At 53.5% G+C, this 21,132-nt stretch overlaps 5 protein-coding genes across 5 annotated transcripts; 2 read left to right on the top strand and 3 right to left on the bottom strand.

The window, feature by feature from the left end:
• Window positions 1–1,603: 1,603 nt before the first annotated feature.
• On the bottom strand, window positions 1,604–2,923 carry BBK36DRAFT_1164792 (flavohemoglobin; the record flags this gene model as incomplete). The annotated part of the gene is made up of 1 exon (XM_024894694.1): window positions 1,604–2,923. One exon carries the CDS (start codon window positions 2,921–2,923, stop codon window positions 1,604–1,606), a length of 1,320 nt encoding a protein of 439 aa, XP_024753560.1.
• Window positions 2,924–6,786: 3,863 nt separating this feature from the next.
• BBK36DRAFT_1155057 (hypothetical protein) lies at window positions 6,787–7,618 on the top strand (the record flags this gene model as incomplete). The annotated part of the gene is made up of 2 exons (XM_024893786.1): window positions 6,787–6,950; window positions 7,480–7,618. 2 exons carry the CDS (start codon window positions 6,787–6,789, stop codon window positions 7,616–7,618), a joined length of 303 nt encoding a protein of 100 aa, XP_024753561.1.
• Window positions 7,619–9,264: 1,646 nt separating this feature from the next.
• BBK36DRAFT_1136917 (serine/threonine protein kinase) lies at window positions 9,265–11,034 on the top strand (the record flags this gene model as incomplete). The annotated part of the gene is made up of 4 exons (XM_024893115.1): window positions 9,265–10,030; window positions 10,112–10,172; window positions 10,266–10,527; window positions 10,594–11,034. The coding sequence occupies 4 exons, from the start codon at window positions 9,265–9,267 to the stop codon at window positions 11,032–11,034; spliced, it is 1,530 nt and encodes a 509-aa protein (XP_024753562.1).
• Window positions 11,035–12,271: 1,237 nt separating this feature from the next.
• Window positions 12,272–13,683, bottom strand: BBK36DRAFT_1136918 (hypothetical protein; the record flags this gene model as incomplete). The annotated part of the gene is made up of 3 exons (XM_024893116.1): window positions 12,272–13,151; window positions 13,321–13,556; window positions 13,660–13,683. 3 exons carry the CDS (start codon window positions 13,681–13,683, stop codon window positions 12,272–12,274), a joined length of 1,140 nt encoding a protein of 379 aa, XP_024753563.1.
• Window positions 13,684–15,716: 2,033 nt separating this feature from the next.
• BBK36DRAFT_1095860 (ankyrin) lies at window positions 15,717–16,199 on the bottom strand (the record flags this gene model as incomplete). Its single annotated transcript, XM_024889082.1, has 1 exon — window positions 15,717–16,199. A coding segment is annotated over one exon (483 nt), but the record flags the coding sequence as incomplete, so codon positions are not given.
• Between the last annotated feature and the right edge of the window lie 4,933 nt (window positions 16,200–21,132).

Here is a 21,132-nt window from a genome sequence, read left to right on the forward strand (position 1 = left end):
TAAACCGTTACCGGTAGCAGTAGAGTCCCATCGGCAGGGGGCACGAGGTCACACAACACCCAAAGCCCGACTCTCGGGGGCTGGCCGAACGTCTTGGCGTCCTTAGTGAACGACAAGGGGGCTCTGAAGCCATCTTGAAGCCGAGCTAAAACAGAAACCCCCGATGCTACCGTACGTTACCGCCGGCACTCTGCAAACTCGCATCTTCCAGCCTAGCTATCTTCCTTCCAGTTCTTCGTTAGCAGGCAAGCAGGCATCATCGCGTCGCTAGGGCCCGTCCTTTCCTTGTTTCACCTCCGCTGCAAGTCTGTCGGATCTGCATAGCCCCGACGATCCCGCGTAACTCTGGCGAGGTCCCGCGGCTGGATTTCACCCACTAAATCCCCGGACGTGGGCTTCGTACTCCCCGGGATCTGATGACTACTTGCGAGTTCCAATCAGGAAAGAGTACGGTCTACTGATATTGGAGGAAACCGGTGTTGATGGGGAGTGATTGGATGGCTGCGTAAGAGCCGCGGTATGCTGGAAGGAGAATACGATGACTCGAGCGGCAGAACCAACCAGTCACAACTCTTAATTATGCGCATCTGAAGAGACTCTAGCAGTCGATACCAGTCGTGCTGTCCTCTGTTGTCGGAGAGACCGTAATTTCGCTTGTCGGGAGCCGTCAACTTCCAGCCATACTGATCATGGGCCCGTTATACCACCATCCTCAAGGAGTTTGGTAAAGACGACGGCGAAGGAACTGGAGCGCTCTTCATCATTACAAGAGTAGCTAACCCCGAGGGTGTGGCAGCCGGAGAGTCAATGAGATGACTTCTGCCCTTTAGCCGGTGAGTGTTCTCACAAGGCAGTTCATGAATGCAAGTGACTTGTCCCTCCTCTTCCTACGGTGTAGGTATGGACGGGTCAAAGGCCTCCTCAGGATGGCCAGTGCAGAGTTACGCACTTTTGAGCTAAACGCTGTCACATGGTTGCTCCAAAGGCTCAACTACCTCAGAGTCAACAATTGCTTGGACCGGAGAAGGCGGAAGATGCGAATGCGGCGAGTATGAGGTGGCTGGTTGAGGAGGTCACAGACCGGTAGCCCGGCTTTTGGAGCAACCGGTTTGCGAAACAGGGATGAACTTGGCAGCTGGCGGACGTGGATTTATCTGACCATTGACATGACTTCTATATGGCGGTTTTGACGTTTCAAAGTCGAGACTTTCCCTCAAATGACACAAGTCCTGGACAAGAGGGCTCTCGTCTCATAGTCAACAGATACTGTTCAAGGTCATGCAAAACGCTCCAATTACTTTTCATGGACTCATGGGCATTGAACGAGTAGAAAGAATGAGCACCCAAGCGGAACATCACGGGTGTCATTTTTTATTGCAAAAAAGAAACTCCATTATTATTCGTCCCCCTTGTGTGAATCATTGACGTCTTGCCGTATCTACCCAATATATGCCATCCAAAACCTGCAATGTTGCCCGATTAAACCTCTATGTCCCATCCCATGGCCTGCTTCAAATCCTCCCATCATCATGAATTTTCATTTCGCACAAAGGCCTCGTGTCTGTAGTCTCTCAGCCATGCAGTCCGTAGACAAGCATCGTTATTAGTTGCTGCTACTGCAAGGCGTCGCCGCCATTGAACGTCCAGACGCAATACTCAAAGCATCCACCTGGAACTCGGTATCGCCCGTGCTGAAAAGCTCAAGCTTAATCCTCTCGCTCCCAACGCCATACTCCCTCAGCCGCTTCGCCATCTCCATCATGAACTGCTCCGGCCCGCAGATAAAGTACTCCGTCGACGAGTTGCCCAGCCACAGGTCTTCCGCCTGCACCTTGTCCAGATCGACCCGCGCGTCGTGGTCATACGTGACGCCCGCTAAATCGGACTCGGCCAGGCGCGTCTTGAAGATGTTCGTCTTGACGTTGGGCTTGTCTCGGGCAATCTTCCGTATATGGAGGAAGAACGGAATCGAGTCTCGGGATCCCTGGACCCACGATACCGGCCTGTTGGGTTGCTTCTCAATGACAGAGTTGAGGATGGCTACCATGGGAGTGACGCCCACGCCGGCCGAGATGAGCACAAGAGGAGAATTCGAGGTGTTGTATGTGTCGAGGAAGAACTCTCCCGCGGGGTGAGTAAGTTCAATGATATCCCCGACGTTCTTCTGGTCAATGAGCACGTTGGAGACGACGCCCGGGTTGGCGCCAAAGGAGTTTGTCAGATAGCTTGGGTGCCGAACCGTCTGTGAGCCTCGATCCCGCTTCACCGTGATACGATAGTAGTCCGGCCTCGGCTGTTCACTGAGCGAATACTGCCTCAGCTGCTTGTAGTCCTTGTCCGGAACCTGGATTCGCACAGAGACATACTGGCCCGGCAGGAAGCTCGGCAGCTTCTTGCCGTCCTCCGGGACGAGATAGAAAGAGTAGATGTCGTCCGATTCCTCCACCTTCTGCTCGATGCGGAACGGCCTCCATCCCTGCCAGTGCTGCCAGTCGTGATACAGCTGAGCCTCTCGCCCAATGAGCATCTTTGCGAGCAGCCAGTAGGCCTTGTTCCAGGCGATCTGGACGGCGGGCGTCATGGCGGGCCCCAGGACTTCCCCGAACGCGGCTATGAGATACTTGCCCACGATGTCGTAGTGCTCCGGCTGGATGCCGAGCGAGCAGTGCTTCTGGCACATGCGTTCCATTTTGGGGATGAGCTCGGTGATGTGGTTGATGTTGTTGGCGAAGCTGAGGATGATGGCAGTCAGGGCACGGGGCTGGCGGCCGTTTGCCTGGTTGACAGTGTTGAAGTAGTTGTGGAGTTCCGGATGGTCCGTCAGCATGTTCCGGTAGAAGGTGGTTGTGATGCGCTCTCCATGCTCGGTAAGGGCTGGGATCGTGTCCCTGACCAGCTTGACCTGCTGGTAAGTCAAGGCCATATTTGGGGTGTTGGACAGACGAGAGAGGCTTGGGTGCTGAAGAGTCGAAACCTATACAAGGCGGCTATGGGATATGTAGAGTAGAAGATCCCTTATGTTGAGATGCAAGGGACGTGTCAAGCTTGAGTAACCAAGGGACAATGGCGCGAAAAGGGTATCAAGGTCATACAACTGCTTGCGAGGAGGAAGGCAGGCAGGTAGGTAATCGCAGCACGTAGGAACCAACAGCAATCAAGATTTATGCGGAGAAGAAGACTGAAGATTCTGGGGCGGACATGGAGATTTATCAACGAAATCGAGTCCGCACTAATACTTGAACGTTGGGGCAAAAGTCCATGGGACGATTGTCTGCTCCCCGTGACGAGCCGGAAGGGCCGCAATGTGCCGCCCTATGCTTCACAAGTTCCACTCCAGCGGTATGTAGCAGCGGCTGAGGAAATATTGGATCATGATTGACACAAGAAATGAAGGGAAAAGGGAAAGAATCTCCATAACCTCAACCAACCACGATGTCACGGCGGTTCAGGCCCTCCAAATCGCGTTTGACGAGGCTTAGGCGAATCGTACGATATCGGACAGGGGATGGATGCGGACTGAGACCAATTCCAAACACGTTCTAGAATGGCCATGGCTTGCCCTGGTGCCGCTGACTCGGAATCAAGAAAAGAAGGGGAAAGGTGGACGTTGGGGCAATAACAGCACGCGAGCAGCCACGCCCGGCATCTCGTGCATCTTGTCGCTCGGAGCCAGGCGGTTTATTGCGTCAGGGGCTTTGCAGATTGTGGACTTGGGCCCTTGGCACATCGAACGATAAAATATGGGGGTTGCGGCAAACACGCCACAAGCTGGGAAAATTTCTTTTGCCCAGACGGCTATTCGACATGTCCCTGCGCACATGCAGTGCTGTCTGCCGAGAACCGGAAACTGGGGGTTCAACGGCAGCCAATCACATCTGGGACAAAAGACGAATGGAAACGGCTTCATCAAGGCAGCTTTGCGCGAGATCCGTCGTTGACGGGGAGACGTTCAGGGTTTCTCCGGTTTTGCGCTGCTCCGTAGAATCCAGCTAACGCTCCCGCGGCGTAGAAAAGCTACATACAGGAGGTATAGCAGTCGTCTCGGCAAATGTGATATCAGGTATCTCATGTCTGAAGCATTGATGAGAACTGAGACTGCAGGCCCGAAGAGGCCCGTGTGGGAAAGGGTTTGGCAGGTAGGTAGGATAGGGAGACCTGTCCGAGCGCTTGGGTTGGCATCGCGGGCCGCAGTTTGGTGGCGGATGCATTAATCAACTAGGAGAAATTTACTAGTTGCAACCGTTTGCACCTAGCATCACGGACTATCGATCAAATTCGGAGCTTGTAATCCGGCCATGTCCCGTCTCGGCATGAGAAGACCGTACTTGTAGGGGCAACTTCGCATTGCCTTCATATCCAACCGTGCGCCCTCACGGGCGGCGGTCTGCGCTGGGAATGCCGGTCTGCGCTGGGAAGGCCGGGACGTTGGATGACCTCCTTGCATTCTTCCAGGGAAACCTGCTCTCCAGATGACTGCAGAGAGGCCGAGCCGCCACGTGCATGAAAAACGGTGTATGCACTTCCCTGCGCTGCCTTCGAGTACCGGGCCAGAGGCCACAATGCGGCAAGTTATCACGATCATATTGTCTCCCTCTCGATCGACGCGAATAATGTCAGTATGTTTTTGTTGTCGAGACCTACCTTATTCAGCTGCCCCTTCTTAAGCTCACAGATAGTGCTACTTCTTGGAGCAAAGTACACTTGGAATTCATATGACAAAGATGGATTTCGGCAAATGTTTGCTTAGCATTGTCCCCAGTCAGCGTCCTGCTTCCGAAGCATGTTGCATTTCGTGCTCCGTACAGGGATCTGAAGATACGGCTGATGATGGCCCATGTATGGGGATGCCTATTGTGATTGTTGCTTTTTGTATGCCCTGCTTTCGGCCCGTATCAGCCTCTCCTGAGATATAACCATAGGGGAGAAGGTTATGCTATCAGGGGCTTGACCGCCATCAGGAATGAAGAGGCCGGTATCCGAGGACGACGGTGTCGGAATCGTCGTTCAGTCGTACATTCAACCGAGGTCCTAAATATGTGCTCATACTACTACTAGGGATGTGGAGAGTTTTGAGAGTTGGTCCGTATCAAGGCAAGCCGTACCGAGATCAGATGAGACCAGGGATAGATTGAGAGACGCAGTGGAAAGCAGGACAAAAGGCTTCCCGAGTGGAGGTGGTCGTTCTCTGAGTTGCGTCACCGATGCTTCCTCAGTCGATCTTCTTCTGCACAAGAATGGCGTGCATGTGTCAAGGGTAGTGCCGAGAGCGGCGTCATGAGATTCACACATTTCTCACATGCCAGCTCTCCTTTTCCTACCCTGGCCCGCTCCTTGTATCTCTGTACGATCTCTTTTCGGGATTGGGGATCACCCTGGGTTCTTCCGAAGCTTTTCGCCTATAAAACTGTTGGATGAAAATGGATGTCTTTTGGTGATTCTCATGGCTTGCCGCCAACTGATATCCAGATCGGAACGGACCGCTCCTAGACTGCCATTATAAGGCAAGCTCTGTGGCCGATGAATTTCTGGTCGTTGGACCCTCGGCAGCCTCGTCGTTTGTGGCTGTCGTATCGCCCGCTCGAGTCATACATCCTCCGCGGCTGGTGTTTCTCGGCCGAACTCTGGATATGTCCATGTGTGTCGATATCCGGCCGGTATCGTATACAGATGAGTCGCCTGGTGTTTTGCTTAGCGCCAAGCTGGGCCGGTGATGAACAGACCTGCTAGCCTCTGGGTGAAACAAATTGCGCAGCAGCCCTACGGCCAAGGCGACGAGGCCATTGCCGCTCCCAGCTGACTCACTGGAGACATTGCTATCTGGGAGATGCGACGCATCTGTTAGCTGCATCTGCTTGTCACCATCAGTTGGAGGATACGATACTGACAAACTCCTTGCTCCTTTGCCTCTTTCAATACTTCAAATTGAACGAGGCCAGACAGCTTCTTTCTCGTTTGGCTGAAGCCATCAAGATGTGCTTCGCATGCTGTTAGGACGTGAAATGGACGTTTGATGAGCTCTGGTGATGGCAGACACGCCCCGTAAGTCCCTCTCAGTGCCTTCCTGAACCTTCCACCCATGCTCTAGATTTCGTCACCATGAAAAAATCAAGCAAAGTCGGTCAAAAGCTGGCAGGTAAGGTAATCAAACATTTTTTGTTTCTCTTGCATCGCCTCTCGCTGCACCTGTCTCCATCTCAAACAGAGGCAAGGCAAGGTAAGGACTAGAGATATAACCTCACCTTTATGGTTATTCTTTCAAATGCATGCATATCGCTGGATATCTTCTTCTCCATCTTCTTTTCTTACGCTTTATCCAGTTCGTAACAAGGCGTAGATTCAGGTAGATAGAAACCAAGAGAAGCGCGAGCACCTCAACAGCTGCAGTAGTCAATAGAGGGAATTTTTTCCCCTCGTAACCCTTCCATGATTTTTTTTTACAGCTGTCCAGAGCCTTTTTGCCCTCGCCACGAACCGCTAGCACCTGCCACGATAATATCCTCCTTCCAATAGATACGACAGCCCGATAAACAGCAACCACTCGCAACGCTCCTGCACTTTTTGCTCGTCTGCCAGCCGTTATCGATATCTACCCAACTCAGCCTTGTCCTTGTCGCATCTCGAACTCCTCTCCTCTCTCCGCCTTCTCTCGCCACATTCGCCTCGCCTCGCCTCCCTCCTAATCGACAGTTTCTTTTAGCTTTCTTTCTTTCTTTTCTTTTCTTCTTCTCCGCTTGCTCTCTTCTTCTTCTTCTTTTTCGCCCAAAGCAACCAACGGCGCCTGCAGCTATGAGCGGCAGCGACGTTGACGCAGATCGCACCAAGAACGACGCCCTCCCACCAAGTTCCAACGGTTCCGGTGTTGTCAAGAAGCGCAAGAAGGACCGCAAGCCCGTAATCACCATGGAAGACTCCGACTCGTCGTATTTCCCGCGGGCATCTGATGGGCACGGGTGAGTTGGCCGCTTTTCTATTCTATTTCTGTTTACCTTTACCTTTTCCCCTACCTGTTCATCTCTATCGATTCCCTCTCCCCTCTCGGAGCCTTGCGAGCCACAAAAGTAACGGGATGAGCATGATGTGCATCTGGCATCGTTGATGTATCTGCGCTGCTATTGGCAAGGGACTGGTCGGGTGCCTGGCTGACCTTTGTCCAACTCCACCGTCACATCACTCAACATTCCCCTCGCAGCCGCAGGCTCATTTCCATTCCCCTTTGCGCTCCTCTGCATGGAATCTGCATGGCCTCTTCCACCCGCTACAGACGGCGACTCGCTCTGGCTGCCCCTCGTTGCTTCGTGCCCCCTCTATGACATGGCCGGCTCCACCGTGTTGGCCGTCCCCGAGCCCGGCATTTGCTCCAGTTGAGCCCAGAGGGACCCAGAAGCTGCAGGAGGAGGGAAGAAAAAACAGGGCAGATGAGTGATTACCTCCTGCGTGTCTTTCATCCCTGATGCCCCATGACACTACATACCTTGAAAGAGGCTGTGGTGAGGATGTTCTCTATACGGATGCTATTCGCATCAGCGGGGCCGCGAACAACGTTCGAGTGACGAGCTGGGAGGCCGCTGAAGCTGACGAGGGCCGACGCCTGCGCCGGACCGGTGTTTGTTTTGTTTGAGTTTGCATTTGATTTCTTTGCTTCAGTCTGGACTTTTCTTCACGCCTCCGTCGTCGTTACTTGCTACAGCAACGACGTCGCACCTCGGGCCAGAGTTTGCTGCAGTCCAAGTGGCCAGGGGGTTCCGCGCTGCTGCCCGTCAGAGGCTCCGTTGGCTGTTCCGGCGGTGTCATCCCGTTGAGGTTCCCCGATTTCCTTCTGTTTGGCCTCGAGAAGTCCCATGTCTGGCCTTGTCTGCTGCTCGTGCACTGAACAAGCTTGCCCCAAATCCCTTCCCCTTCGCGAGAATCTCTCGCCTCCATCAGTGCTGTTTTGTCTTCGAGATAGAAGCAGTACAGGCTGTGTTTCAGGGCGCTTCGCCGCTTGCAGTTGCTTCCGGCGCCTGTCAGTTGCCCCGCTGGAGGGGCTGGTTCGGGCGGGTAATGAATCAAGCAGCTTTGCTACGGCCCAAGTACTTTTCTGCTTGTGTTGCCGCTTTCAGCTGCTCGCCGTCATCATTGGGCCCAGCCAATGGCTCTCTCGATGTGCGTGTGTGCGCGCGTGTGTGAGCTCAGCCAAGTCTCACTCTGCTGCTGCCACGCCCATGCTTGCCCTTCTCCCCTCCGTCACCTTGTCACGATACCGCTCTTTACCAGAATAACCCTCACCTTGTCTACCCTGCCTGGTTTGCTGCCTTGGGGAGGAGGGAAAACGCCTGAGACTCTACCTCGTGTCCTGTTTGATCGCTCAGCCGTTTATTTCTTATTGATTCTCGCTTCTATTTCTTCTTCATTTGCATCTATTTCACGCTCTTCCCTTTCCTAGCTAGCCGCAACGGGCGCTATCTCATCGTCCCTCCTGGATCTCGTCTCCCGAAGCCAGCCGCGAGTATCATTGCCCAGCCATTTTCTGCAGACAGACGCTGCAGAATGTCACAGGCAGCATGAGCTTCCTCAAGACTAGGTTCCCCTCACCTTTTCTTCTTTCTTTCACCGAAGCCATTATCTTTTCAGAGCCCCCCTTTCCAGCCGCAGGGCTCCTTTGAAGCTCATGGGCTGCAAGGGGCTCCTTTTGAGGCTCTCGTGCCCAAGTGGGCGGCCCGCTTTCCCACGTACAGTTGCTCCTACTTGCTGCTTGTATGCTGCCATGTAGCGTCGAGTAGCATTACGTGCTTACCACTTGCCTCACTGTATGCCTCGGGTGCGTCTGGTATCTCCTGCTGCTTTCGCCAACTCCTCCACTGCTGCTGCTGCTGGCAAGTGCTGGCTAGGTAGTTAGTAGTAAGAGGAGGCAGTGTTGCTAGGGAGTCTAGGCTGGGCTGACGAGAGAATCCGCAACTATACGCACCTGGGATCCAATGTTGATGCCAGTTCACCCCGCAAAGGATTCTTTGGTTCGAGCTGCCCACTAGCCTCTGTCCTCTCCCCCCTCTTCCCAGATAGACCGCCCAATCAGGAGCGACTATCCCTGCGCCCGCCTCTCCAACTTCAACCCTTTCTCTCTGTTTCCCGTCAACTTGCTGCCAGATCGTTCTTTGGCCATCATCACATCTGCCCCCTCTCTCCGGCCTGCTGAACGCGCTTCCACGAGCTCTGCATCGCGATCGCTAACCCGTCCTCTCTCCCTTTTTTCTGCCATCTAGAACCCGCCAATTGCCCAGCGCAACCATGGCTCACTCGCCATCCTCATCGTCAGCCGCTGACGACCCCGCCGAAAACACGGCCGACGAGGAAGATTCCGAAGACTACTGCAAGGGCGGCTACCACCCCGTCCAGATTGGCGAAAAGTTCAAGGACGGCAAGTACACGGTCGTGAGCAAGCTGGGCTGGGGCCACTTCTCGACTGTCTGGCTGTCGCGGGACAACACCAACGGCAAACACGTCGCGCTCAAGGTGGTGCGATCCGCCACCCACTACACCGAGACGGCCGTCGACGAGATCAAGCTCCTCAATAAGATTGTGCAAGCCAACCCCAACCACCCCGGCCGCAAGCATGTCGTCAGTCTGCTCGACTCGTTTGAGCACAAGGGCCCCAACGGCACCCACATGTGCATGGTCTTTGAGGTACTGGGCGAGAACCTACTGGGCCTCATCAAGAGATGGAACCATCGCGGCATCCCCATGCCGCTGGTCAAGCAAATCACCAAGCAGGTCCTGCTTGGCCTCGACTACTTGCACAGGGAGTGCGGCATCATCCACACCGACCTTAAGCCCGAGAACGTCCTGATTGAGATTGGAGACGTTGAGCAGATTGTCAAAAAGGTCGTCAAGCCTGAGACCCCCGACAAGGAGAACAATCGCAACGGCCGCCGGAGACGTAGGACGCTCATCACCGGCAGCCAGCCGTTGCCCTCTCCTCTCAACGCCAACTTTAACCACAACAATCTCTTCCCCTCGTCTACTTCTCAGGGCAGTCTCGGTGGAATGCTAGAAGGTATGATTTCGGCATTTGATTTAATCCTTCCTTTTGTGAGCTTTTCTGACATTTGGCGCTTCCCTTTCTTCTCATATCTAGGTAAGCAAAAGGATGAGTCGTCAACGGCCGATGATGCCCAGAGCAAGAGAGAAAAGTCCGCGTAAGTCGAACTACGACAAGCCCCCTTCTGTCTCGTTTCTTCCAGCCTGTCCTCCTGCTGACACTGTTTGACTGATTTCCCCTTGCCATGTAGTGACCTCTTGACCCGCGAAGTGTCGGGCATCTCGCTAGACAAATCTAGCACACCGTCGTCAGCCTCGACCAGCGACAAGCGAAAGGCGGACGATCCGCATGCATACGACATAATCAGCGTCAAGATTGCGGACTTGGGCAACGCGTGCTGGGTGAACCACCACTTCACCAACGATATTCAGACGCGACAGTATAGATCCCCCGAGGTGATTTTGGGCGCAAAATGGGGGGCCAGCACGGATGTCTGGAGCATGTCGGCCATGGTGAGTACCGTCTAGTACCCTTTTGTATACACTTTTCGATGAAGCTAACAATGACCGTCAAACCAGGTTTTTGAACTGATTACCGGCGACTATCTCTTCGATCCCCAGTCTGGTACCAAGTATGGCAAGGACGACGACCACATCGCGCAGATCATAGAGTTACTCGGCCCATTCCCGCGGTCGTTGTGCCTCAGCGGCAAGTGGAGCCAGGAAATATTCAACAGGAAGGGAGAGCTTCGGAACATTCATAGGCTGCGGCACTGGGCTCTCCCCGATGTTCTCCGAGAGAAATATCATTTCAAAGAGGACGAGGCTAAGCGCATCTCGGCCTTTTTGACTCCCATGCTCGAGCTGGTGCCCGAGAAGCGGGCCAACGCCGGCGGCATGGCTGCTCACCCCTGGCTGGACGACACTCCGGGCATGCAGGGCATCAAGATTGAGGGTCTCGAGCCCGGCAGCCGGGGTGAGGGCATCGAGGGATGGGCCTCGGAGGTGCGGAAGCGATGAGTGGGGGGAGCCCTATAGACGGAGCAGAAGTCATGGGTCAGGGCCATGCTGCGCTTGTGTTGGGTTTTTGTTTGTCTTTTTGAACCATACTACGCCCGCCAGTTAATGATGAGTGGATGGTAGAAGGTTTTTTTTGTGGTTCCCAGGCAGAATCGAAGACGCCCAGGGTAGCCTTTTCAGCAGATGTCAAAGTAGATACGAAAAAATGATTCCCTTACGAAGCAAAGAAGAACAATCGCAAACAAGAAATCACACGCGGGAAGAAATAAGAGAGACTGGGCGGGGGGTGAGGTTGTTGGAGGAAGCTGGTCGCTACGATGTTTTAACATGATTCGAGGGAGTTGAGATAGACTTTGCAATGTGATGATTTTGCATCATGCCTTGGCATTTCCCCTCATCCTGTAAGCCCCTTAAAGTCCCTTGATATCCTTTAGATTCCCTTAAAAGATCCCTTGAATCCCTTATTGCGTTTCTCCTAGCCTAGGCATGTCAGCAGTAGTGCCGACTATCGATCTTCTTTTATCATCCGTCAGTCCGCCCTATCGTAAGTGACGGACAAACAAGCCCAATGGGTCATGATGTAGACGTATGCATGTCCTGTCTCGACGATAATCACTCGTGGCTTCTCCATCTTCACACTTCCTAGCCCCCGATCCTCCCACGTGTTTCCGCCTGTACGGTTATAACAGGCACATGTATTCTTTCTCGTGTTCTAAGCTGCCAAGCAACAAAGAGGATTGGTAATGGTAAGTGGTAGGTAGATATAGCAGTAGAGCTGAGTGGTAAGATAAGGAAAGGGGTATAGGTATAGTTGAAAATAACACCTAGGGTAGCCTTGGGAAGTCAAGCTTCGAGTGCTAAAGAGCACAATCAAAGCCAGACAACAGGTAGGCGACGCCGATACAAAGAAAATGAATGCGTAGACAAATTGCCTGTAGCAGTGGAATGGCAGATGGCGGAATGATAGAGGAAATCGAAGGGGAAAGCCAACAAGAACCAGAATGAAACCCATGCGGAGAGATATCACTGCAGATAAAAGGACGCCTTCCACCCACCCCCTGATTTTTGGATTTTGTTTTCCCCCCTTTGCTTTCCAATTTTTTTTTCCCGTCCTTTTCCCAGCGAGGAAAATTCTCTTATGTCCTCTGATGCTTTTTTCCCTTCCCTTTCTTAGGCCTTTGTTTCAGACTGCAAAAAACCGATACGCCTGCCCCGTTGCAGAGCCATCCGCAGCCATTTATTTCTTACTTCTCGTCGATCTCCTGGCCTTGACTGAAGCTGCTGGGCCGTCGGCATGGGAACTTGAGAGCTCGCTGTCCTCGGCTTCTTTGGCACCATCGTCAGTCTCCGGCGTCGACGGCTCTTTGCTCGAGCTCGCATCCTTTTCTTTCTCGTGTGATTTGAGGACTTCTCTTACGATGCGCTTCCCTTCATCCATTTCGCCGTTGGGCGTCCCACAGGCCATGCACTTCCACATGCCCAGTTCACCCAGGCTTTTGGTGCCGGGAGGCGCTTGCCCGTTGACCACGCGACAGGACCGACATATTAGCACGATGCGATTCTTGGCGGCCGTCTCGTCTTCGCCCAGAAGGACGTCGAAGATGCGATCGTACCAGTGGGGCTCGGAGGGGGCCGGAGGCGGTATGTTGTACATCTGTTGGCTTTGCGCCGACTGAGGCCGGGGAGGAGGAAGATTGTTGCCAAAAGCGTTGGGCGCAAATTCGGCCGTGGTATCGAGGGAGCCGACGCTCTGGGCCAGCGGCGTCACGGGCCGGCTGCTGGGAGCAAGCGAGGCGGGTGAGAGTTCTCGTCGAGGGATGTTGGCTGTCGGGGGAGGCGAAATGTGAATGCGATCCGGCATCGCCCACGAGCCCTGCTGCGGGTGCGACTTTTTGGCGTCTGCCGGTTCCTCAGGCGCTTCCTGTTGTCTGCTGCGCGGTCTTCCATCAGGACCGCCGTATTTCTCAATAAGCTCCAAGGTAGAGTCATATTTGGTCGCATCCTTAAGCTTCTGAATCGTCTTGCCACGCTCTTCTTGCAGCGCCTTCAGCTTGGCTTCGAGACTGTCTATGCGATAATTGTAATAGCTCGTGATGACGACGCGCGTTAAGTGGATGCTGTGCAACGACAAGGGCGGAGGGGCACAAATCGTCAGCATTGGACATACGAGAGAGGGGAAGGGAGCAAGTGCTTGGTGCATGCGTATGAATGTGGTATGTGCGCAAGTCCCAGCATGAAATGCCTAAAATCTTGACGAAGAGGAAGGGAGAAAGGAATCCAACTCACAGGACAGGTCCTCCAGCCATTCCAGTCCATTCCCATGGCCCGAGATTTGGATATCCTACAACTAGGAGGAGAACGATGACGCTGACGAGGTAGGCAAAGGAGGTGTATAGAGTCCCCAAGAGTTTAATCTTGCGGGACCGCAGGCGGGTATATTCTAGGCGAGACTGAGTAGTTGCGATCTTTTTCGAGAGGGCCGAGAGAGCTTTTTCGAACGAGGCCGGCGAGGAGTCGTCGCTCTGTTTGCGCATAAAGCCAGCTGGTCAGTGACAGACTCGAAGAGAGGGAGGAGGGGTGTGATAGAAAATTGGTAGAGGCAGGCAATGCTGGTCGAAAACTTACCTTCCACGGCCAAAAGGACACCATCGCGGGCTGCTGTTTTGGAGGAGTGTAGAGGGAGAGTAGGTGAGCAGAGAGAGACAAGAGGCGCTCTCCCTGTAGAGAGGCTCGGACTAGTACCGGATAGCTGGCAGTTGAGAGGGAAGATGAAGCTGGCGGACGACAACGGATATGAAGATGGAGACGAAAAGGGGGTTGCGCAAGGTCCCTGCAAGTAAGCAAGAGTCTGCAGCTGGTGCTCTGGAAACGGCGCAGCCGCAGGGCAGAACAAGTCGAGGCTGGTTGAGGCCCTCGTGAGCCCTCGCAGAGGAGAAGCACGAGACACGGCGGATGGCGGATGGCAAGGACCGAAGGCAAAGCGAGTGACTTGGGCCTAGCGAGTAGCTCCAGCAGGATGAAGAAGTACCTTTTTGGACACAGAGGCAGGAATGAGCTCGTGGTGACTTCATTGGGCAGGTGGGAGTGCGGCGCCACAGGCTGGTGGGGCGATTGCACTTTATCCGCGGTGGCTAATTGGGTGCGGGAATGGCGCACAGCCACGGCAGGAGCAGACTTGCAGCTACCCCAGATGGTGAGCCACAAATGATGGGCGGGCAGTTGCCTACTGGAGTAGGTATGACAGAGCTGGTGAAGAAGGAGCGTCCAGTTATGATGCTGTAATGGAGATGATATCATCGCCTCAAACATCGCGAAACTTGAGCGGAAGGAGCTAGTGGTAACAAGAAAGTAATGGCACAAATTCCCATATCATGATAGAGCCATACGCCACGAGTTACAGCCTCCTGCCGTTAATATTGCTTCATGCCTCCGTATTCTGCCGGCGGATTTCAGATATTAAAAATGCAACCCTTGAAACAGGCACCACTGTTTGGCCGATCGGCCGCTAAGATTCAGGGACTTTGGATCTTGCATATGACTTCTGATGCGGCTCGACATGACGAGTCGATTGCAAGGAAAATATGGCACCCAGATATGCATTGTCTCTTTCCATTTCTACTTTTGCAAATTTTCAGCCCTTTCATATTCTCTCAGTCACTTGTCAATAGACATTGTAGTCTGTGAAATGTAATGGATGAAAATGGCTTGAGACAGCGCGCCTTGTAAACTCTCAAGTCAAACTGTTCCAGTATCAAACCCATGATCGACATTCCTCCTGGTACCCAGTCTATCTCTGTTTAATCTGTATATGTTCCGCATACCTTATGAAATGAACGAACGGTTCCTAAACTCCAATTCCAATTTCCCAAGCGAAGACCTCTATTGTCCTTCAACGCCAGCAAGAAATCCGTCAACACCCCCAGCAGCATCGACATTCACACCCTGCTTCTCATGTTGGCGCTGGCGGCAAGGTACTCGGGTACATCACTGCCATAGTCATGGTTCCAGAAACACTGATGCGCCCTCCAAGTGTGAGAGCTGTTCTCGCATATCATGCCGGCTTCGATGCACTCCGCGCAGATAATCATGCCCCCGTTGCAGTCGTCGCATACATACGCCTGCTCTAAATGCGGGCTGGTCCGACAGCAGATGCTGCAGAGGCACATCGAGCAGTCGTACTTGTATTGCGTGCGCTTGCCTGCCGGGTCCTCCAGCCATATGGGGATGTCAGCCTTTTGAGCGTGTTTCTTGAGGAACCGGACAAATTGCCGCCTCTTGGACCTTTGCGCCCAGGCGAGGAGCGTGCAGTCGAGGAAGTCTCTCTCCTCAAAATCCGCATATCCCTCCTTGACAAGAACCTCGACGACCTTGCGATGTCCGTTCCTAGCGGCCGCGAAGATGGGAGTTGTCCCGTACTTGTCTCTCGTGTTAGCCGTGCTCACCAAGGGGAGCATCTTCTTGACCAGTCGCGCGTGGCCTCGCATGGCAGCATGGAAGAATGCCGAGCGGCCTTGGTTATCCAGGTGGTCCAGCTCAAAACCAGGGACCCTGCGAAACATGTTCAACAGCCGGATGCCCCCTGAGTGAGCGGCTCGGATGCCTGCAGTCCAGCCAGCATCTGAAGTGGCCATGATATCGGCTCCGTAGCCCAAGAGCAGCTTGGCAGTGTGCAGGTGGCGGCCGTCGGCAGCACAGAGGAGAGCCGTCCACCCGTTTGTGCTCCTGGCCTCCACCTCAGCGCCCTTGTCCAGGAGGATCATGACCGTCGAGCTGTGGCCATTGTCCGCAGCGGCCATGAGAGGCGTCCAGCCGTTGTAGTTGGTCATATGAATGTCAGCCCCATAGCCTATCAACAGATTGACTGCGGGATCGTGGCCATTGGACGCAGCCAGCGCGAGCGGAAACCATCCACCCATTGCCCGGGCCGCAATGTTGGCCCCGCGGTTGAGCAGGAGCCCGATCATGTTATAGTCGCCGCGACTTGCAGCCATGCAGAGAGGGGTCCACAGATTCCTACACGTCTGCTCGATATCAACACCTCTGTCAAGCAGTTCATGAACAACATCGTCGTGTCCCTTGTCAGCCGCCAGGATCAGGGGCGTCCACCCCATGTCAGTAAGAGCCATAGGATCCAAGCCATGGTCAAGAAGAACTGCCACTGCCCTCGTGTGGCCGGCCTCGGCTGCCGAGTGCAGGCAGGTCCAGCCTGTAGCCGATCGCTCAGATGTGTCCGCTCCCCTCCGGAGAAGATAGCATAGTATGTTTGCGTGACCAAAGACAGAGGCGGATCTCAGTGCCGACCAGCCGTTCTCCTCATCACTTTCCATTGAGGCACCGTAGCCGTCCAGCAGGAGCTTCGCAACCTCGATGCTCCCATGGCTGCAAGCCACGTTGATCGGCGACCAGCCACTCCTCGTGGGCGACTTGAAGTTGGCTCCGTGGTCTACCAGTGCCTGGACAACCTTTGTGTGTCCGTAGCTGGCAGCGAGAGTGATGGGCGTCCACCCTCTCACGTCCTCGGCCATGGGGTTGATTCCAGGTGTCGACAGAACCAGCCTAGCAACCTCGCTACTCCCGTTGCAAGAAACCACAAAGACGAGATAGGAGTGGTTCTCCAGGCGGATGCCCGCCTTCACGGCTCTCTTCAGGGTGTCCACTCTGTCGTGGCTGGCTGCCCACGTGAGGCAGGAAGCCCCGTTATATATTTCATTCCGCTGGTATAGCATATCGCCAAACATGGTGTTGAAGAGTTTGCATGTCCTCGAAAAGGCAGCAACGTCGTGATCGCTGGTGAGGTACCCTCCGATCTGACCGATGATTTCGTTTGGGATGCTGAGCAGCCCTATTTTCTTGCTATTTTGCTGCATCATGCTCCCGTCCTGTTCGAGGAGAGACTCGTTTGCTTCCATGGTGGAATGGTTGTCTTCGTTGACAGATGCTTCATAAACGAGGAGAGTAAAAGATGTAAGAGCTTGAAGCAGCAAAAGACGCCGGGGCCCGTATGCTGAAAGAGGGAAGTGCTGATCAGACAGTGTTAGACAACGAGCCGAGTAAGTCACCAAGAGTAGAGGAGAGATATATACCCGAATCGAAACTCATCAGAAGAGAGAGCACAAGAAGCTGAGGGCAAGAGTCCAAACTGATCATCAGGACGGCGGCATGACCCTCCAAGCAGTGGAGATTAACAAGCAATAAGACAGAAGGGAAGGGAAAGAAATGAACAAGGCTGTCGGTCAGGAAGTGGCTGGCTGCAGCTGCACAAGAACGCTTCAGCCTCAGCGCCAAGCTAGACATGTATGTACGAGTACTGTATTGGCTGCCATTGTACCTGATAGGTAGGCAGCCGGTCGCGAGAGGGGTATGAGAAAGAGGTTCGCGAGGAGGACGTGCAGAAGCCTTGACACACTCCATGGGTGGTGGAACACAAATGCGGATGGCTCTGAGCAGGAGGGAAACGGTGGAGATGGGCGACGAGAAGAGCGAAGCCGAATCTGATGCTCGTCTTGTCCGGCAATGGTTGTATCTTGTTGTTTGATCTTCCGATGCCCTCGCCATGCTCCCCCATGTTTTGCCGGTTTATCTGCGTAGCTCGATTAGCGATCCGTTAGCTGAGATCCCAAGTCTCCGGCTCAGAAGCAACGAGACGACAGAATACGACACTAACAGAATAAGGTCCGGGCGGCTAGGGTCCGGTATCATGGCAAATGGCAGCAAGCATGGGATGAGGAGGTTAGGTGGTACCTCCTACCTAAGGTACAGTGTTAGCGGACAGGTACAGGTCCTTGAGCATTACACAAGCGGTTGCGGCAGGGTCCCTTGGCAGGTCTCTTTCCTCCTAGATTCTGGCTACCTGGATTGCTGCTCTGCGCTTGCCTTACTAGCAGCAAAAGGAAAGACCCGCGCGCGTGGGGCCGTGTTTCAGCCCCCCGCAGCCATGCGGCCACTGATTGGCCAGGCATATGGTCGGAGAAACAGGCCCGGCCGGTCTGGACGGGAAACGGTGGGGATGCTGGCAAGTGGCAAGTGCGGGAAGGCAAGAAGGACAGTTCGAGGCAAGGGAGTAAGGAAGGAACCGCACAGTGCGGAGTACCCACCAATGAACCCGCTCGTGACGTGGGCACGCACGTTGACTCTCGTCCCTCATTGCATTGTGCAGCTTCAATCTTGAAGCTCTGGACCTCCCATTTGACGACCCTATCCCGGTACAAGGTACGCTTGGTACGGGAGCTAGTACTACGTTTAGTGCTTCTAACCAATCCCCAGGTCTCGGCTTTGTCTCCTGTCATTGTTGGCCTTGGCCTTTGGTTCTCCTCCTCCTTTTATACAAAGCCCAACCGCTGAGATACAAGAGCTCACAACTCTATAAAGTCTCCTCCCGACTAGCAACTTATCTTGTGGCTCTTCTATCGGCATCGGCACCTCCTCCTCAAATCGCCGACTTATTCACTGCCCCGTCAAGCCGTCGAGCCTTCGTCGACCTTGTCTCGCCCTCCCTGAGAAAACCGGAACTTGGCTGTCCACTTGCATCTTGCTTTCTTCCTTTCTGCTCTTTTCAGCGGTCAGACATAGTCTCCCTCTCCCTGCTTCTGTACTGCAAGCCACAAAGAGCACCTCCTCTCGACTCTGTGTAACGCGATATTTTGCTCTCTTGCCTGCAGAGAGCTGCGATTGACCGGCTGACTTCGGCCTAGGATCCCCCCAGCTTGTCCAATCTACTTGACTCGATCTATTCTGTCCAGATGCCCAACAGTCAGGCTTTCAGGCTCCTTCGCATGGCATGGCAGCTTTGCCGGCATACGCGATCGATGTTGAGGTTGATGCTAGTACAGACAACTGCATATTGACACGCTCCAAACAACAGCAGCCTCGGCATGATGGAAATATGATGGAACGACGGAGAACTTGTACGTGTCCGCACAATCACAAGCCAATCCGCCCCATCACAAGCCAACCCGCCCCCAAACAACGCCTTGAAATAGGCCAACCCCCTCGACAGTCCCATTGCAAATCCATCACAGCCCATCATAGACATGCTTTCACTTGTACACACAGTCACAGTCGCTTAGCCGAGATTGCTGCAGGACGAACCGGTGAGCCTGCTGGACCGCCAACCACGACTGCTCGTCTTCCGCTGAGGCTGTCGATCCCTGTACACGCATGGCCTTTCATTGGCTCGACCAGCAGTCTTGCTTTGCTGGCAGACTATCGTGAAGCAGAGATATGCAACTGGCATCCTCGTACATACCCCTCACCATATCTCATACGACGCCTTTCTTTCCTTTTTACCTCTCTCAATCGTGGATGAGATGGCTTACCGTTGCCTTTGCCCGGCTGAGGCGCCTCAAGCCCAGCTCGCCGTGCTCATTAACTCCCACAACAACTAGCAGACATATCCCGATGTCAGTCGATAGGAGGCCAGCCAGGTCCGGAAAGGAACCAGATAGACAACGTGATTTCTCCTGCAAGTACGAAATGCTCCGTAAATGATGTCGATGACGCATGCGGTCTGTCTCCTTGTAGATCCGCTCTCAGAGATATACAAGTTGCTAAAGTACCCGCCCCAATCATTACACAAAGTCTCCAAGAATATTACCGCATCACAGTATTCATTCTTGACATACATAAAGCAGAGTGGCTTATTGGCGTCTGCTGTTTTAAGGTAACAAGAACCGATGCCGGGGCCCGGTTAATCTGACCACAAGAAGCGGATGGCAGCATGCCATGTGTTTCTTGATCAACCGTTACGGTGGCTGCCTCCTCTGTGTAACCTCCAATCATGCAAGCCATGGGGGCCCAACATCAAACGTTGAACGTAGAATGCGTGTTCATGGATTGCTTGCTTTTTGCAAAAGGAAGAAATGGGCCCCAACGACGCAAGTAGGCGCCTTGACGATGTCGTGCTCCATCCTTTTGCCCTCTCAAGTCGTCTTCACAAGGGACCTATTGCAGTCAGTATAAGTGAAAGGTTTCCTTTCTGTTGACTGGATCTTAATGAGAAGGAAGGATGCGCTGAGGCAGCGGTTGAATCGTGGACCTGGCTGTCTCGATCATGACGACGGATAGCTGGGGGCAAACAACCTGTCTGAGGACTAGAATTGGACGTCTCGAGCGCCAGCGGGTTCATATATTCATCTCTTGACACTATAATAACTAAGACGGTATTACTGTACAAAGTACTTGAGTAAGAAGGTTGTATCAGCTGTTGCGATAGATATATGTCATGGAAGCCTGCACAGGATCTCCTACTACTGTCGCAGCCGTTGTCGACCATGGTCACCTTGTATTACCATGAAACAAGGATGATGGTGTGAATACCTCTTCGCAGCTTTATCCACTGAGACGCCAGCAGCTCAATTCTCTCGATTCTCTTTATCTCTAGATGCGACGAAATAATAATAATAGGGGCGTCTCAAAATACTCAGGGGGGCACGAGATGGCTCTCTAGTCCATGTACATTTGTACCAGTACTCGCCCTTCGTAGCCTCATACATGTCTCTTCACGCTTCGAATTCTCTCCCAATGACCAGCTACCAATGGCGGGCCCCTAGCTCTGAAATAATGTTGTTCAATATCTGCGTATCGATCGGCCTCCCGTATACATTCAATTGCTAGCGAGTATGTTGCGTCTTGTGGTAGTCTACTCGCACTCGTGGAAGAATGATAGCCTGCTGGCGAAGAACGGCAAAATCATTGCAGGTGGCCATCTCGGATGACGGGATATGGCTGGTTGAGCAGAAATACAAAGGGATCGCACGGGATCCCATAAAGATCAGCTATAGCTGTTATTCTGTGACTCTTATATACTGAACATGAGGGTCGACGGTTTGCAGTGAGCCGTGCCGAGAGGATCTTGATGCCTTGTGTGTGTATACCTCGTCAATAACCCAAGTAATCCTAATCGAACTAGATGACCCTTCTCCTAAGCAACTCACGCTCTCGAATGTGTACTCATTCGAGAGTCACCGGCAATATTGTATCATAATCCGAAGCCGACGGGCGAAGTGGCCCAGTTCCTGATCTCATTTATCCTCGTTGTCCCGAGTCATACCCCACAAATACTCGACGTGCAAATCGATCGCCAAATATGGGCATGGAAGA

Source organism: Trichoderma citrinoviride, assembly GCF_003025115.1.
Source record: "Trichoderma citrinoviride strain TUCIM 6016 unplaced genomic scaffold BBK36scaffold_1, whole genome shotgun sequence".
In the NCBI taxonomy this organism is placed as follows: Eukaryota; Fungi; Ascomycota; class Sordariomycetes; order Hypocreales; family Hypocreaceae; genus Trichoderma; species Trichoderma citrinoviride.